Source organism: Tachypleus tridentatus, chromosome 8 (genome assembly GCF_004210375.1).
Source record: "Tachypleus tridentatus isolate NWPU-2018 chromosome 8, ASM421037v1, whole genome shotgun sequence".
NCBI lineage: Eukaryota > Metazoa > Arthropoda > Merostomata > Xiphosura > Limulidae > Tachypleus > Tachypleus tridentatus.
This window is the reverse complement of record NC_134832.1, coordinates 17607178-17626162: the sequence shown is the minus strand read 5'-3', so window position 1 is coordinate 17626162 and position 18985 is coordinate 17607178. Positions and strand designations below refer to the sequence as shown.

The following is an 18985-nucleotide window of genomic DNA, read 5'->3' as shown; positions in this document are numbered from 1 at the left end:
AAACTGCAAGGCACAAAATGTGAAACCGCAAATTTGCATGGACTCAAGAACTTCCATATCAAATTCGGTGGTGATCCATCAAGAGGAGATGAATTAGCAGTAAAAAAAACCGCAAAAGCGCCAATACAAACCAAACTGCAAAATGCAAGACTTAAAATTTGTGTGTACCATCGTATAGACCTAATAAACTTCCAAACCAATTGGGGTGAAAATCCATCCATTCTCTACGGAGAAGTTACATGAACATACAATGGTCGACAGACAGTAATATTATATAGATACACTTCTGTTGTCTATTTCACTCTAAACACAACACCGTAGGTCTACCCTTTCAACAGTCAATTAGCCTGCACTTTCATCCTTTATTTTCATCTATAGTTAAAGTGTTGTGTTTTTTTCGATCCGCTTACAAGTAATCATTATCTTGTCTTGTACACACACTAAGTTCTTCAGTCTCTAGTTGTTACAGAGGTCAGGTAACTTTGACTGCTACATTGTTAATCATTATAAAAGAGGTCTTTGAGTAGTTCAAAAATAAGGTATATGAAAACTCCTGTGAAAATACACAGCTTTTAATATAAAGGATCTGTTTGTTTGTTTTTGAATTTTGCACAAAGCTACTCGAGGGCAATCTGTGCTAGCCGTCCCTAATTTAGCAGTGTAAGACTAGAGGGAAGGCAGCTAGTCATCACCACCCACCGCCAACTCTTGGGCTACTCTTTTACCGACGAATAGTGGTAATGACCGTCACATTATAACGCCCCACGGCTGAAAGGGCAAGCATGTTTGGTGTGACCGGGATTCAAACTCACCTGGCCATGCCGGGCCTATAAAGGGCTTATTAAGAGAAACAACTAAACGTATCAAAGTATAAAGTTAAACACTCAATTCTTATAATCCAGTTTTCAATATTTAAACACTATTAAAACTCTTGATATGAAATGCAAATAATGAACAATGTTCTTAAATGTTATAAATATATATATATAATTATAATAATACTGTCTGTTGTAAGTCAATGTAAGTACTTCGCAGGGTGTTGATAGATCTTCACCAAAATTGGTTTGGAGGTTCATTAAATCGAGTGTGTGTGTGTTTTCTTATACCAAAGCCACATCGGGCTATCTGCTGAGCCCACTGAGGGGAATCGAACGTCTGAATTTAGCCTTGTAAATCCGTAAACATACCGCTGTACTAGCGGAGTCTCGTTAGTTCGATGCAGCGGTACATACAGATTTTACGTTTCTGCATTTTGCGTTTTGTATGAGTTTTTTTAAATACAATTACATATAAGGAAAGGAACTTTTCATGTTCTACGATAACCTTTCATTAATCGTGAATTTACATAACTTCCGTCCCTGAGACAGGTACTCCAGTAAGTATTCAATATTTTAAGATGTAGATGTGCTTTGAAAAGCCTAAAAAGTCTGTAATTAGAAATAAAACAAATAGTTAAAAAAGAAGGAAAAACAGCACTGTACAATCTTAGCTAGCTAAATAAAAAACAACAGTAACATAGCAACATGTTTCGAAGCACAAACACACTTGCAAAATATCTTTTGTTCTTCTGCGCTGACAAGTTTACATTAAGTGATTCGTTAAGTTGTAAAATACTGCTCCACACATTTATTTTCACCGTGACTTTACTTCTGCCAAAAGGAGTTCTTTGTCAGTTTGAGTCATTTAGTATCGCGGATTCCTTCAGATGTGATTTAGTGAAAAAGTAATGTTATGAGGGATTATAGACAAGAACAAAAGATCCCGTGTTTCAAAGAACCAACCATTCAGTGGATTGAATACATTTGAAAGAGCTTTTAAGGGAACGTCGTTGACCAGAGATTTTCTATGAGAAATGAAACGTGAATGAGAGGAACATGTTCACGTGACAATTCAACACTTGGCAGTATGCCAGTAAAGACCTGAACTGGAACGTCAGTAATCAATCTCAGCGTCCATGACGCGTGATAACGTTCATCCTAAGATCTACTTAGATGTTGATTCACATTTTACTCTAAATGACTTATATTGATTCTGTTTTTGATTGTGTAAAATCTAGTTTAAAATGAGGTTTTAAATGAGATATTTTTCAAAGTATATAACATTATTATGAACAATTTTTCCCAAAGTTACATAACAAATTTGTCTGGAACACTGTTTAAAAAATACAACTTCGAATCAATTCTATAAATAATCATAGAACTGATTATAAGTTCATAAGTGATAGAAGCGTTAGCACCTTGAAACATTACAAGGGTAAACGTCTGTTTTCTGCTGTTCACGTCTGAAAGAGCAAACTGGAATATAATACACAGTTTTTATTACATGAACAAATTTCGGTGATTTGATGTTCACATCAAAAAAGAGTAACCTAAAATAAAATACACAGGTTTTATTACACGAACAAATTTCTGTTGTTTGATGTTCACATCAGAAAAAGAGCAACCTAAAATAAAATACACAGGTTTCATTACATGAACAAATTTCGGTTATTTGACGTTCACATCAAAAAAGAGTAACCTAAAATAAAATACACAGGTTTTATTACATGAACAAATATCTGTTGTTTGATGTTCACATCAGAAAAAGAGTAACCTAAAATAAAATACACAGGTTTCATTACATGAACAAATTTCGGTTATTTGATGTTCACATCAAAAAAGAGTAACCTAAAATAAAATACACAGGTTTTATTACATGAACAAATATCTGTTGTTTGATGTTCACATCAGAAAAAGCAACTTGAAATATAATACACAGGTTTTATTACAAGGATTAACTTCTGTTGTTTGATGTTTACATCAAAAATAGTAACCTTGGAATATAATACACATTTCTTCAAGTTGTTAGTTCTAATCTTGCTGTATAGAAACAAAACATTTGAATGAAACGAAAGTACTTTACTTTAACTTTACAAACTTGTAAGGAACGACATGAGATGCGTACATTGAAATATATTTGAATGTTGGGTACAGTCTTGAGATATTTTGATGCAATGCAACCAGACACGACTCTTAAAGTAGAACTGGATCGCTGTTCAGGAATTCAGCATTCCGATAAACATATTCAGGAAAAGATGCAACTTTTTGAAGTGGAAGGGAAATGGGTGGTTTATTTGAATTAATGTTATGCTTAGAATGTGCCTCTCTGTACTTTCCAGAATAAGAGAAATTTTCGACATTTCTTGTACACATATTTATTGAAGAATTGCATATAATTATTTCGCAGGTGAAAGTATGTCCACCGGTTTATGAGCATATTTAGTTTTGTGTACATTTGAGAAGACGTTATTAGTTTCTATGTTTCTGAACTGAGAATATATCGTTATACCACGGATCTTAAACTGAGTGAAATTCTACTTCTCTTAGTGAAAGAAGTGCTTCTATAGGAAATTTTACTCTCTCGTCATTTGACAAATTCCCTACAGAAAGCCCGGCATGACCAAGCGTGTTAAGGCGTGCGACTCGTAATCTGAGGGTCGCGGGTTCGCATCCCTCTCGCGCCAAACATGCTCGCCCTTTCAGCCGTGGGGGCGTTATAATGTTACGGTCAATCCCACTATTTGTTGGTAAAAGAGTACCCCAAGAGGTGGCGGTGGGTGGTGATGACTAGCTGCCTTCCCTCTAGTCTTACACTGCTAAATTAGGGACGGCTAGCACAGATAGCCCTTGAGTAGCTTTGTGCGAAATTCAAAAACAAACCCTACAGAAAAGTATGTATTTATTTAGCATACACACACACATATATATATATATATACCTGTGGTTCTTAATTCACGTAACTTTTACATTTTTCCATAAAACAACTTCTATATACATTTATCTGTAGTTCGTAATTCACGTAATTATCTTATCCTTCCTTTCAACTTGTATGACATTAAACATACTCACCCTATCAGCCATTTAAGCGTTATACTCTGATGATCAATCCCATTATTCGTTGTTAAAAGGGTATTCCATGAGTTGGCTGTGGGTAGAGATGACTAGCTGCCCTCCCTCTAGTGTACTAATGCTAAATTAGGAACAGCTATAGCAGATAATTCTCGAGTAGCTTTGCACGAAATTCAAAACAAACCAGTTCATTTCGTAAATTTACTTAAAATTACATGCTCATTAAAACCTGGTTTTGTAGGTGTAATATTTATTCAGCTTTATTTTCCTTTCAGCTTATACCTGTACACGGTGTTCCAGAAATAAATTCCCTATGTTGAACTTGTAAAGTAATAAAACCGTTAGTAATCCAAAATAATTGAAACTTTGTATGCATACTGATTTTTCTATTGGGATTAAGATGACATCAAAATGAGCTTAATGAGTAAGTTGTATCAACCAATTAACTGATCAGTTAATAACTGATTATTATGACGATGACTTTTATATCCTAGGCTGTGTTTAATATGACATTTTAGTTATTAACACTTTAAAACTTAAATATGGAAAAATATGTAGATTACTAGTCATGCTTCTGTTGTTTTTGCATACAATGTTTCAGATGCACGTGTACGCAGGCTTAGCAGGTTCAGCATTACAGTTTAAAGTATGCGATATCATTTGCATAATATAAAAAAAACGAGCTTTCACTCATTGCTCTAATTTTCGTTTAATTGTTTTGCTTCTTTTACAAATTAGGTTAATTCTTAATTTTATAGTAATTTTAGAATAATTAAAAATAAGTAGCATTGTTAAAGCTTATCCATTCGACATTTCTTCAGCTACCAAAATAGAAAATATGAATACAAATCAGAACAACTAATAAACCTTAAAATAAGTTATTTGAGTGATTTTCGTATCATTAATGCTTGCTAAGTAGATTGTTTTTATAACAGATTCTTCTCTAAGATTACTTTCTGAACATAATTTTTTTTTTCAAAATAAAGGAGATATCCTATCGTGCTCTGTTTTTTCATAACACTTTTATTTATTCACCTAGTTAATGATGACCGAGGCCGGCATAGCCAAGCGTGTTAAGACGTGCGCTTTGTAATTTGAGGGTCGCGGGTTCGCGCCAAACATGCTCGCCCTCCCAGCTGTGGGGGCGTTATAATGTGACAGTCAATTGATAAAAGAGTAGCCCAAGATATGGCTCTTGGTGGTGGTGATGACTAGCTGCCTTCCCTCTAGTCTTACACTGTTAAATTAGGGACGGCTAGCACAGATAGCCCTCGAGTAGCTTTGTGCGAAATTCCAAAACAAACAATAATAATGACCGAAAAATTTGTTCTAAATTATATTTATATGTTTACATTATTAATTTCATTTTACCAAATTTATTTTTAGTCTATAAATTTCTCTTTCTGAAATAAATATCTGTTATATAGTGTTTATAAAAGGTTGGCTTAGAAGTGCAGAAACAAATAGAAATATTAGCCAAAAGGTAAATTCTAAAGAAATGTTTTCATATTGGTTTCATTAAATCACTCTCAGTGGTACAGCAATATGTCTTCGAATTTATAACGCTAGAAATCGGGTTTCAATACACGTGATAGGTAGAGCAGAGATAACCCTTTTTTTTGTATCTTTGTGTTCAACTATAAGCAAACAAACAACGAATTTATTTTGCAGAATACTTGGTTTTGATTGTTTTGATTTTTTGCGCAAAGCTATTCGAGGGCTATCTGCGGCTTGGTGTTTGTTTCATTTATTTGATTTGAATACACACACACATATATATATATTACTACAAGAAAGTGGCTATCTATAAGTTGTAACAAAATTCTTAGTTTAGTTTTTCTATTTACTTAGAAGAAGTATTCACTTCTAATTTAATGGCGAAGCACAGTTTTTCCCATATCCCATCATTTTAATATTAATTGCTTGGTCCAGGCGAAGCACATAGATTAGCACGCAAGGCTGCGTTCAGAAGGTCCAAAACTTACACTTATAATTATTAGCGTGTTGTAAAAGTGATAGTCAGTCGTGCTATTTGGTTAAAAATAGTTCTGTAGGCAGTGGATACCTCTGACTTGTTAGATGTATTCCTCCTGGTGAACAGTTTCAACTTAAGGGTGACTATGCATAAGTCGTTGGCTAAATGATATGTCATTTAGCTCACGTATCGCGTAAAGTACCGTTCATGTTTATAATACCAAGCAATACAGTAAGTTAACTAATAATGATATATAAGCACAATAATATTTATTGTCGAAATCATATTATATATTTTGGCTGTGCACCCGCCTGTCTTCTCAGGTGTGATACAAATTGGGCATACAAGGCTTAGATACAAATATAAAATGCGTGGAAATACGAGGTCTATAGAAGAAAGGGATGATGTTAGGGCTACTCAAGTGCAGGGTTTGTTTTGAATTTCGCGAGGGCCATTGTAAGACTAGGGAGAAGGCACCGCCAAGCCTTGGGCTACTCTTTCAAAACGTATGGTGGGATTGACCGTAACATTATAACGCCCCAACGGCTGAGAGGGAGAGCATGTTTGGTACGACAGGATTCGAACCTGCGACCCTCGGATTATGCGTCGAGCGCCTTAACCACCTGGCCATCCCGGACCTCAAGCGGAGGGAAAAAATATTAAGAGAATAAACTAGACCAAAGTTTGCTGTCGTTACCAGGAACGCTGTAATTGTTTCAGGTTAAATCACGTGCTTTTATAATTTCATTAACTTCTGAGCAATAACTTTATTTTTTCACTTAGGGGTTGATGTAGGAGATACGTTTTATCCTAAAGCATCTTCTAGCTAGATTCAAACTGATAATATGTTGGACCGACATTTCAAGTTCCCTTATACGCACGTGAACTTTGTCTAAGATCCAAAGAACGGGAATTTTATCCAATATATTCCTTACCATATTCACGTGAACTCCCACATACACCTTGTTTTTGTTATTTCGGTATTAATTACTAGTTGAGATACCTCGTGCAGAAGGCACGACATCAGGTTCACAGTGTAGCTTTCTATATAATAATAAAATTAATAAAGCAAGGTTTACCTAAATATCATTATCTGCTTAGTTTTAAACTAACAAATGATATTTTTAAATACTCAAATTAGATACAACGACCATTTTAATAAAGTACTCATACTTGTTATTTATAATTTTAATAGTTTTTCAAAAATTAATATCGTTGTTTTGTTGAAATATCTCCAAGCATTGAAAAGTGTTAATAAGAGTTGGTTTTGAGATGAAATTTCTCCGTATATTGGTTCTGGGTTGTCCAATACTAGTCTCCATTTTTAGCGTTGGCTTATTCAAGATTTTACTTGTTTCTTGCCAGAAAAGTTAATTCATAAAAGCTCTAAAATGATATGTTTAACGTGTTTTTATAAATTATTTAGGATACAGGATACTCAATATGAAGGTAAATACTGATAATTTTTGCAATACGTCCACAATACGGACGCTGAAACTATTCGAAAAACCGATAATATCAAATTACGATTAGGTACAATTTGGCTTACGAATGATCGTATGGTTTCGTTAAATTAGTTAGATTTGAACTTCCTCTTTAATAAAACAAGGATAATTACAATATTGTAGTTTCATCATGTAACAGTTTGGAGGTGACAATTTGGCTTTATTGCGAAAATCTTGGTGACAAATCTAAATGTAATGTTTTTTTTATTGTGGGTGAAGGAAGTTTGCTTATGACAGTATTCTCTTCCGTGTTAGACTTGTTGTTTGGAAGTGAGCTAAAATAATGAGGATTTTTATTTCACTTTTTTGAAAGCCTACACTTATATATCTTTCTGATCTGATATTATATTTTATAAATATGTGTTACATACTTTGATTTATACGTGATATATATTATTTCAATGAAACTACAACAATAATAGGAATGTTTTTCTCCAGTGTTTATGATATATAATTCAGAATAAATCTGACAGAGATCAGTACAAAATACTTCCAATGACATCTGCTTTGTACTGATTGTGACGCATGATAACATGCGAATAATATCGGTAAAGTACTTAAAAGTACGGCGAAACACGACTGTTCATAATGAATCATTACCCACCACCAAGTACGGCGAAACACGACTGTTCATAATGAATCATTACCCACCACCAAGACATTTCTTTTATACAATACTTGAACATATCAAAGAACTAGAACTTGAAAACTTCATAATGAAACAAATTTATTAACTTTGAAACATTTACACTAGGATAAAAAATAAACTATACTGGTATATCTATATATAATTAGAAGACTGAGATGAACAGATATGACGTAATTGGATAATGTACACATCTTTGCTTTTATACATTTAGGGATCAAATAAATCAATTATTATTATACACTTAAATTTTCACACAACCACCAACCGTTACAGGTGGAGCGTAAATAGGAACCTGCTGAAGGTACAGATCTAAGGTTTATACATGAAGAAAGTTTCGTCGGTGAGATATTTTTGGCAGATTGAGAAGACCAGTTAACAATAAGAGGTTTTCTTTATTTGATTGTTGAGTACAGGAATAACGTTTTCACATATAATTTGGAATGTGTGTTTTTCATGCTAATATTCATTGTTTTTTATATAACGTAAATTACTGCGAAAGCTTTTTTCATAAAGCTGTGTAAGTTTAAGTTTGATAACTACATATTTTCGTCGCTTAAGTATTCCCTTCCTACTGTTGTATTGCATCTCGTTGCACCACATAGAAAAACAAATGGTGCGACAACTGAGAAATGTAAGCAGTAGAACGACTCTGTACAAGTAACTAGGAAATATGAACAGTACAGTTATAATACATACACTAATTCTTTAAATTATTTTATCATGATCCAAAGGATACGAAATTCACACGGATCGTCCTTCTACCCTTATTATTCTGGGATTCATGTTTTAAACCACAGGTAACTAGATTCATCCGAAACTAATTCGTTTCTCTCAATACTGTTATTCTGAAAATCTGATTTTCAACAACAACTAACAGGAGTCACACAAAACGTTGTCTCCTAGTTTCTTATTGCTTGTCTCAATACTGTTGTTTCAGTGATTATAGTTTTGAAAGACGGATAACGAAAGTCACCTGAAACATTTTCTCTCCCTGATTCTCTCGGTGCTGCTGTTCTGATGATACAGGTTAAAAAAAGATTGTGCAACCCGTATTTACTGTCTCTTCATACTTTAGTTTTTCAAAACTAAATCAATCAGAAACCATTGAAACAAATCAATGGTTCACATTGAAATACATACCTGAAGAAGAGGTATTCATTCAGTTAAAATGTAACTAAAAGTAAGTGAATTTCCTCAGCAGGAATGTTATAAAGCAAATAAAATGTTCAAAGGGATTTTCACTCTTATTATCTATATATTGTAAAATAACACTCTATGAATCTATGTGCCATACAAACTTTTTATACAAAATAAATATACAAAAACAATTTTCACGTGTTTCTGATATTGGCGTATGGTTCTTTTTAAGTGCCAACATCTCTTAGAGGTTTACCTGTTCTTGCACATTTGTATTGGGACTTAACATGGCAAACTTCGGGTTTGAATCCTTGGCACCGAACATACTTGTTATTTCAACCATTATAATGTTACGGGCTACTCAACTTTCTTTGGTCAAGGAGTAAACTAAGAAATGGTGTTGGCTGTCTGTCTTATCTCTAGTTTATCAGTGCTAAATTAAGGACAGCTAGTGTAAATATTTCTCGAGTAGCTTTGCGCGAAACTCATAACGGACAAACATTTTATTGGCAATTAAGGATCAACACAGTTGCTTATAGGAAAAAAATATAACAGCAATTATACTACGAGATGCAAGTTGAGAAGCTTCTGTGAATATCTGCTTCAGTTTTAAAGTACATCAGATCTCAATCATGAACATCAAGGTTACCCCGTAGAGGTAGTACATAACTTATTTAAACCTCTCATGATAAATTGAGTTTTGATGTGTTTCTCTTGCTAAATGCTATAAACTTTTTCTTATCCAAGGTTATAGTTCGGTATAAATAGTGTAACGAACAACACTAAAAAGTCCAGAACTATATCTTGTTTGATTTGAAGTACTTCCGCTGAGTGTGACATTTGTTTCAAACATTTTCACAAGGTTGCACAAGCGTCTTTCGCCTATTCCGTTCCTACCACCGAAATCACAGACTTGAGGAAAGACAGCTAGTCCAAAGCACCCACCACTAACTCTTGGGTTACCATCATCGAATGGTGGGATATAATCTTCACTCGACCTTCAAACTTGTTTTTTTTGGAATTTCGCACAAAGCTATTCGAGGGCTATCTGTGCTAGCCGTCCCTAATTTAGCAGTGTAAGACTAGAGGGAAGGCAGCTAGTCATCACCACCTACCGCCAACTCTTGGGCTACTCTTTTACCAACGAAAAGTGGGATTGACCGTCACATTATAACGCCCCACGGCTGGGAGGACGAGCATGTTTGGCGCGACTCGGGCACGAACCCGCGATCCATCAGATTACAAAGCGCACGCCTTAACGCGCTAGGCCATGCCGGGCCCCCCGACCTTTAAGTACGGAACACTGTTTTGTAGCAACAAGACACGAACGCTGTTTTTTCAGATTTATATAGTTCGACAATATAATCGGTCGGCCAAAGTCGATCAATTATATTTTTGAGAATGAGAAAATAAATCGTTGGTATGTGATTCACAATGAGCGCCACACACAGGTTACAATGTTTTAAACAACTGCCGTACGAGCAAATTACCGCATATAAATTGAAAACACGTGTTCATTGTGAGCCCTGAAAAAATAAATCACAAACTTATTGTATCTCCAAAAACGAAATTGACTCTAAAGATATGAAACTTATTACCTGATAAATCCAAACATTTTGGAAGTAGCGTTGTTTATCTTAATGCACAGATCATTTTCTTAAAATCAAAATTTAAATTTGTTGTCTCGTCACTCCATTACAAACGACTCACCTTAATTATACATTAAGAAATTACGCAGGAAAAAAAGACAAATTGCAAGATAACAAACCGAGTAATCCAAACTTTACAGGGATGAATTTAGAAGAAATATAAAATTTAAAAAGGTATGTCGCCGGGGAATTTTAGGCTTTAGTCTTCCAGCAAACTTATAATTCACTCCTAACAAGGAATTTCTGCCTTCTGATGGCGATTGAATTATCGGATTTCTTGTTCTGTGATTTAAATACATCTATTGATGTTATATTTACATATACTATGTACTGTCGACGCAAGTAGCTGTGCATATAATTGAAGGGAAGATGTATATATATGTTTTCCTGTATTTAGGTTTCTTTGTATAGCATACTACTTTGTTTATTTGTTCCGGATATTCGTGCAATAATACACAAAGCACTAGCTGCGTCAGCTATCGGTAATGTTCAACTGGTAGACTAAAGGGAAGGCAACTAGTCAATACCATTTGCCACAAAATATTGGCAATCTTTAATAGAATAATGGCATTTGAACTCCAGCCTGATGAAGTACTGATGATCCAAAAGTGTAGAAAAACTTTGTAGTAACGCGACACACACTTGGATCGTCGGATCCAGTGTTGCTAGACTATTACTATCACTGATAAATTCAAGGCATGAAGTGTATTTTTTCTCTTTCTTTTAGCTTACGACGTAACTTAAAGGGTATATTATTTGACCCTTGTTTACCCTTACTTGTGTCTAATGCTTGTAACCTACGAAAGTCAATAGTATAACTGATAACATAAACCTGTCTGACTTGTGAAGAACCTGTTAGTTTTGATGATGAAATACTAAATTTAGGCAGTTTAATTTTTCGGAACTAAGCCAAAGTGAATATCGATTAGGGATAGTTAATTAAGCTTAACAATAAATAAAGATACAGTTGGCTAAATAAATAGACAATTGGTATTGGTGTCTGGGCATTAGCCTAGGATAAAAAATCAGTTTCGTATAATTTATGATTAATATGATTAATTAGGTATGCATTATAACATATTCCGTATTCATATAATATTCATAAAATAATGGTAAAGATACATATGGCCGGAAATGTATCCTTATTATAAATATTAAAAAACCCGCTTTTGTTGGTTCCTCATGATAATAGTTTTTAGGTTTCTTTTTTCACACCAAGTAAGACAATATATATAATATTTAATAACACTTTATCTGATTTTCATATCAAGTATTTATAATTCTTGTATTAAATACCCGTACTCCGAACGACCTCCTTATGATTTACAGAAACCCCAATGTACCGATCAAATTCCTCCTTTATCCTCAACTAGTTTTATATCTATTTCAAACGGTCATGTATTCGAAAGCAAGCCGTAACACCTGAGCATGTGTGTCAAATTCGGATATGTTAGTTTGTGAGTGGAGGCATGAACAGTGTTCACACATGACGCCATCTGGCACCAGAGTGGGACCAGGAACATAAAATCTTATGTCAGATTCTGTTTGCGCGACCATGAAAATCTACTCTTAAATATCTATTAGTTCTGGTGTATCTTATCCCCCCCCCTCAAATGTAGATAAGGTCACCCCTCGATCACTTGAATCCACCTGCCAAGTTTGTTTCTGCTACATCTAGAACTTTGTTTTTTTTTTTGTTTTTTGTTTGAATTTCGCGCAACGCTACACGCGGGCTATCTGCGTTAGTCGCACCTAATTTAGCAGTGTAAGACTAGAGGGAAGGCAGCTAGTCATCACACCCACCGCAAACTCCTGGGCTATTCTTTTACCAACGAATAGTGGGATTCACTGTCACATTTTAACACCCCCACGACTGAAAAGGCGAACATGTTTGGTGTGACGAGGATTCGAACCCACGATCCTCGGATTACGAGTCGAACGCCTTGACACTTGGCCATGCTAGACCCAGCTCTAGAACTGTAATAGGAGTTAGCTGGAAATATTGCATCACACAAAACTACAAGATGATTCAATATAACCTTTTTAAAGACCAATAACTGCTTTGATGTTTATTTTAGTTTACTCTTGCTTGTGCAACTATGAACACACACTGTCCGCGTTCAGTTTTAGTCGAACCTGCTGTCCATGATCTCACTTACGTCATTTTAACTTCTTAAGTTGGGCAAAAATGAATATTCGATAGAAACGAGTCCTTGAGGAATTCAATGCCTTGTTCCCTCATCTTTAAAATCGTTTTTGAAATGAATACTGTTTTTATTGTTCATTCGAATATTACACAAGTAACATGTAAGCTTAAACCACATTAAATACGATATAAAAATCATTAATATCTTCATTGGCTTATGCTTATTAATGAAAACCAAATGGTATTCAAATAACAGTTGAGCATTCACAGGAAACTAAGCAAAAAATTGCACATATTGTTTTCAACCTACAAGTTACACGTTCTTTCCAATTTTAATGTTAATAAACATAGTTAATTCTAAGTATACCAGCCCTCTGTATCGCCCCTGAACGGGGTCACGGTGTAAATATCTAAAAAATATTAACACAGACACGTACTTTACATGCTTATATCAGTGAGTGTGAAAATTCTTGATTACAGTCGAAAGAGCTCCCAAATCATTTTTGACCATTACTGGTAGGCAGACGTTTGAAATTCTAATAATATAAATATATGTTACTGCTTTGAATGATACCACCCATGGTAATAGCAGTTATAAAGTAAACTGAAGAAATTTATATCTGATAACTCTTAAACCCATGACCTACTAGTTGTGGGTCATTCTCGAGACCATTTTTAAAGTGTTTTCTTTCTTTATATTTTGTGGGTTCAAGAACCTAGATGCAAAACTTCAAGACAGCTTGTCGAAAATTGTGGAAAAAGTTCAAAAGTCAAGGAACCATAGATACTTACGATTGGGAAATACTATATAGTTAAAGTGAGGAAACTCAATATGGTGATTTAATTAAAGAAACGTTGACATAGCAGCTTTATACTGCTAATGCATTTCGAAATCCATGTTATTATACAATAATAATATGAAAACCTTTATCTAACTATTTAATTTTCCAACAAGTAGTTATTAACATATTATAATATTGATTATGAATTATAATAATACCGGATTAAGAGCAGATGTGTAATTGGTTTAATATAAGTGAGAACACATCTTGTTACGGTCGAATTAATATTTGGTAATTTTTTTATCCTAACTAAAATTGAACAAATGTACGCGTAAAAATATTTAATTACTTATCTTGTTAAAATCGAATATACAAATGCTGATTTCTTCAGCTATATTTCATAAATGTATTTCTAGTTATAACTAAATAAATGGTTATTTCTTTTGGCATAGGTGCCTAGCCAGGAGAGCCGAAGGAGCACGTGCCACTCCAGTTTAAATATCTTTAACAAGACCAATTTCTAACTATTTTCTCTCGCCGAATTTTTAGTATTGTAAGTCTGGAATATTATCGCTGGCCCACCAAGGATTCAATAAAAATCAAACATTCTCAGAAAAGTATGAGGTTGCTTTGTGTGTATGTATATCTGATTGGCGGAAATAAAAGTTTGTTAGCAGACACATGGGTGTTACTTTATTTTCTAATGAACGTAATAAAACCTAACACTTTTAATGTTATACAGTGGCACAACGTACGTTTACGGGCCTACAACGCTAGAAATCGGGTTTTGATACCGTGATAAGCAGAGCACAAATAGCCCATTATGTAGCTTTGTATTTAAATACAAACAAGCACCTTTAACGGAGATTTAAGTGACTTAAATCTGGTGGTGTTACTGTGTTTAATTATTTATATATTTAAAGATTTAGATGAATCTTTAATGTTGTTCAACCAATATTCAGAGAACGTTATGTGCAAACAATATACCGTGTTGTACAAGGTTTTGTGCATGCCATCATGGGCCCAGCATAGTTTAATAAACATCTAACATCAGAATAGTAGTTATTTTTCTGAGGCTTAGGGTTAATATTTGCTTCTAGAAGATGTTCTTTTCAAAGATGTGTAAACATTACGCATAATAAAATACTGAACTTGTTGCAATATTTTTATAACACCTGTACGTATTTTTCAAGCGGTTTTCATGCTATTATTAATGTTTTTAATTTTAAATATAAAATACACTTTGCTTCAGGGTGTATAACACACCTGATGTTTGCAAATTATATTTTACACAATTTTAACAAAGTAAACAATTCTATCAATAATTTAATAGGAACGCCGTATATCACTAGAAGTCTGTCATCGAATGAAGTAATGTTATTATTACCTACAGTATCATACGTTTCTCTAAATCGTATGTTGAGGCCCTGTAACTATCTTCACATTAATCGTATGTTGAGGCCCTGTAACTATCTTTACATTAATCGTATGTTGAGGCCCTGTAACTATCTTTACAGTATAGAATTTGGTTATACATTTCTAACTACATGTTTAAACAGCTACTTTTTCATGTAGACACAAGTTTTAAATTATCATGGAGATCACATATGAGAGTGAAAAGTAAAGTATCATTATAACAGATCAAATAATTGCGTTAAAAGTAAACGGTTTGAACGTGGGAACTAGTGCTAACAAAAAACCACCGTAGACAGAGTTGTAAAGAGTTCAAAGACAAGAAGTGTCTTATGTTAGCGTTTCGATTGATATGTAAAAATATCATTGATAATTAGACAAATCAGACCATTTTATACACGAGTAAACTGTGATATAGGTATTTTGACATCACTGAAAGCACATAAAACAGGGGAAAGGTGCGTGCCTCTAAACAGCTCGATATGAACTTCAGTAGTTCGTACGCTGTACTGAAGATTGCCGGTTCTTGGAAAATAACAGCTTAAAATGTTGAACAGACGTAAAACATTTTTATATACATGTATGTAAATACATTCATAACAACAAAGGAACACCTTTAGTGTAATGAAAATATGGAACAGTTATAAGACGTTAATATACATGTCGCTGACAGTTCTTTACTAAAGAGCGTGTAATATCGCTATCTACGCTCTTTAAAAGAGTACATCGGGTATACAGTAGCGACATCTAGTTATAGTTAACCCCGAACTGTGCACCAGACTTCTAACATGTCTACATAGAACACAATGTCCTTTAAAACAAAAATTATTACTATTAAACTGTTTGTTTATCACTTCTTACTACTTTGTGGTTATTACTAAAGCTTTGGCCTCGTTAGTTTTTGTTTCGTTTTCATGAAACAATTTGTGACTTTTTAAATGTATCACACAGTTTCATTTATATATATAAAAAAAATTTAACATTACACAGTCAATTTATGTAATCGTAATTTCGACCATATAATATAGGTAACAGTTCAGGGTCTTTTTTTAGAGGCCTTATCATCAAGTGTGTTAGTTTTCAGGCATTGGACGCTGCGGTTAGTCTTTCCTAGGTTCATTTCTTCCAAACCTATGAATGAGAATCAGCAGTTTAGAAGTTCAATTAAAATTACCTGAAACATACCTTCTCGTATACTTATATATAATTATGTATCCATAATATATATGTATATACATATATATATTTGTACGAAGTAGTCGACATTGAGCGTAGCTTTAACTGCCTACTTAGAACTAACTGTAATAATAATTATTCATATTTCGGGACATAGGGGCCCGAGGATGTGTGTCGCTATCCTGTCTTTTCATTGCCGATCGATTGCAGTACCGGACTATTTCTACGCCGCTGTGATCTGGCCTGTCAATGGTATCGAAATGTTCCAGGTCGGAAAGTTCCTCGTCGAATGATGTTGGAAGAGGTTCGTTGATATTGAGGCTAGCCTTCTTCCTTTCCGCCTTCTTCTGAACGTAAAGACGTACAGACAAAACCCCGAAGAAGGCGACTAAGCCACCGCCCAAGCTAAGTGTCAAGTAAAGAATACACTTCTCCTTGTTTTCTGCAGTATATAAAAACAAAGAATTACGGGTATAGTAATATACAAAATGAAATCCGTATAAACACTCACACAGTGAGGTTTGTACAATGTATTGCTGCTTTCTGTTTCCGTTTTACTCATTTCTCTATGTAATAGATTGTTTGTTTTGAATTTCGCGCAAAGCTACACGAGGGCTATTTGCGCTAGCCGTCCCTAATTTAGCAGTGTAAGACTAGAGGGAAGGCAGCTAGTCATCGTCACCCACCGCCAACGTTTGGGCTACTCTTTTACCAACGAATAGTGGGATTAACCGTCACATTATAAAGCCCCCACGACTGAAAGGGCGAGCATGTTTGGGATTCAAACCCGCGACCTTCAGATTACGAGTCGAATGCCTGAACCCACCTGGCCATGCTGGACCCTATGTAATGGAAGCATTATCTTAAGCTTATTACATTTTTAATACTATATCCTTAATCTAGTGCCTTATGGACTTTGAAAGAACTAGAAGAATGTATTATAATAATAATCATTCAACAACAGGCACAACGGTATGAATGTGGACTTACAACACTAGAAATCGGGTTTCGATACCTGTGACGGGGAGAGTACAGACAGCACATTGTGTAGCTTTGTGCTTAACTTCAAACAAACAACAATAATTTAAACAGCAGTTCATAAACACCATAAGAAAACAATACTCAAAAATATTTAGGCTAACATAAGTATCATAGCCGTCGTGATAAAACAATATTTCAAAACACTTAGGCGAATATAACAATCATATCCTAAGTTATTTATATTAACCTAAAAACCATAGAGTCGTGATAAACAATATACCAGAGTATTGACGAACAGAAGAAAAAGAGACAAAGTGCTTTAGGTAAACTACAAACTATTTACGGTTATAATTTCGGAACAAATATTAGTCTATTTTTTATTTTACTTTTATTCATAGTTTCTTTGTAGCCTGGAGTCGATTGATTTGCAAACGACGCAGAATAATTTGTATTCTTAAAAGTGGCGATTGTATTAAAAAAAGACCAAACTTGGATGATCACATTTCTTGTCCACCACTCTAGATGTGCTAACAACATAAATAAACCCAGAAGATGCACTAATATTTTATATTTAGATTTATGAGTTTCTCTGGTAAACTTTTAAAATAATTGCCGTTAAACGTAAATAGATCTATGATTAAGTTTTATCATCACGACTTCATAAAATTATCTTTCGCATCATGAAACGTTTCGTCAGTTAACAAGAGGTTGTTGTAGTTCCTTTCTTAGCGTCAAGCTACACATTGTTTGAATTCTGTCCATGGCGGGAATCGAACCGCTGGTTTTGACGTTGTAAGTTCGTAAACTTATACCTGACTTACTGAAGGACTACCAAAACTTCTTCTTTCGGAGTACCTACTGATGAAGTGAATGCATATTTAAATGAAATTGACAAATGTGTTTACATTACGGTGTATTACAAGAACTTTTCCTTCTAGAACTGCTCAAATGATAGCATATATTATGCGTTAGTTCTCAGTGCTTTTACATCTTTACATATTGGTCTAGTAAATAGATATTCCACAAGCTATTAAGACCTCTTGATCTGAAACAAATAGCTAATAAAAGTCACCACATATATCACGAGTATTATAAAGCTTGATTCTTTTTTTCAGCTATATTAAAAGCGCTATAAACACGTTTAAAGTAGACTCGTAGGGTGATCGATCGAAGTAAATTAACATAGTTTCAGTTCGGAGGACGTACTGAACTGCATACCTCATGCATTAGTGACATGCGTAAATGCATTAGACATGCCTTTAATATGTGGTACAAGTGAAAAACTGGTCTCGTGGAGTCAGGACTTTAAGAAACATAAAATTCTTGCGTATCTTGAGACAAATGCTGATTAGGTATGTTTTCAAAAGATTTCACAATCTTGTCTTCATATTAATATCAACTAATCACACTCTCTCGGCCTAATGGTTTAAGATGGAAATGTGGGTCGACTAACTTTAACTATTATGACAAAGGACCACCTTGGGATATATTTGACTCGGCACGCTTTAAATATAATAAAATAACTGTACGTTATAGCAGCTTTCTCTAATGCAAATAAAATCAGATAAGATATATAATGTGTAGCATTACAAATCATAAGACAAGTCTTATCACATACAACAGAATAACAATAAGTGATATTAGGATGAACGTGAAATTCAACATTTTAATGTACTTACGTTTGA

At 34.3% G+C, this 18985-nt stretch overlaps 1 protein-coding gene across 1 annotated transcript in view; it reads right to left on the bottom strand.

Annotated features, from left to right (window-relative positions):
• Positions 1–16197: 16197 nt before the first annotated feature.
• LOC143258597 (protein eva-1-like) overlaps positions 16198–18985 on the bottom strand; it is a 137158-nt gene continuing 134370 nt past the window's right edge. The window contains exon 8 of the mRNA XM_076517788.1: positions 16198–16761. Within this exon, the coding sequence (XP_076373903.1) occupies positions 16439–16761 (323 nt within the window). The 3' untranslated portion in view covers positions 16198–16438. The remainder of the gene's footprint in view (positions 16762–18985) is intronic.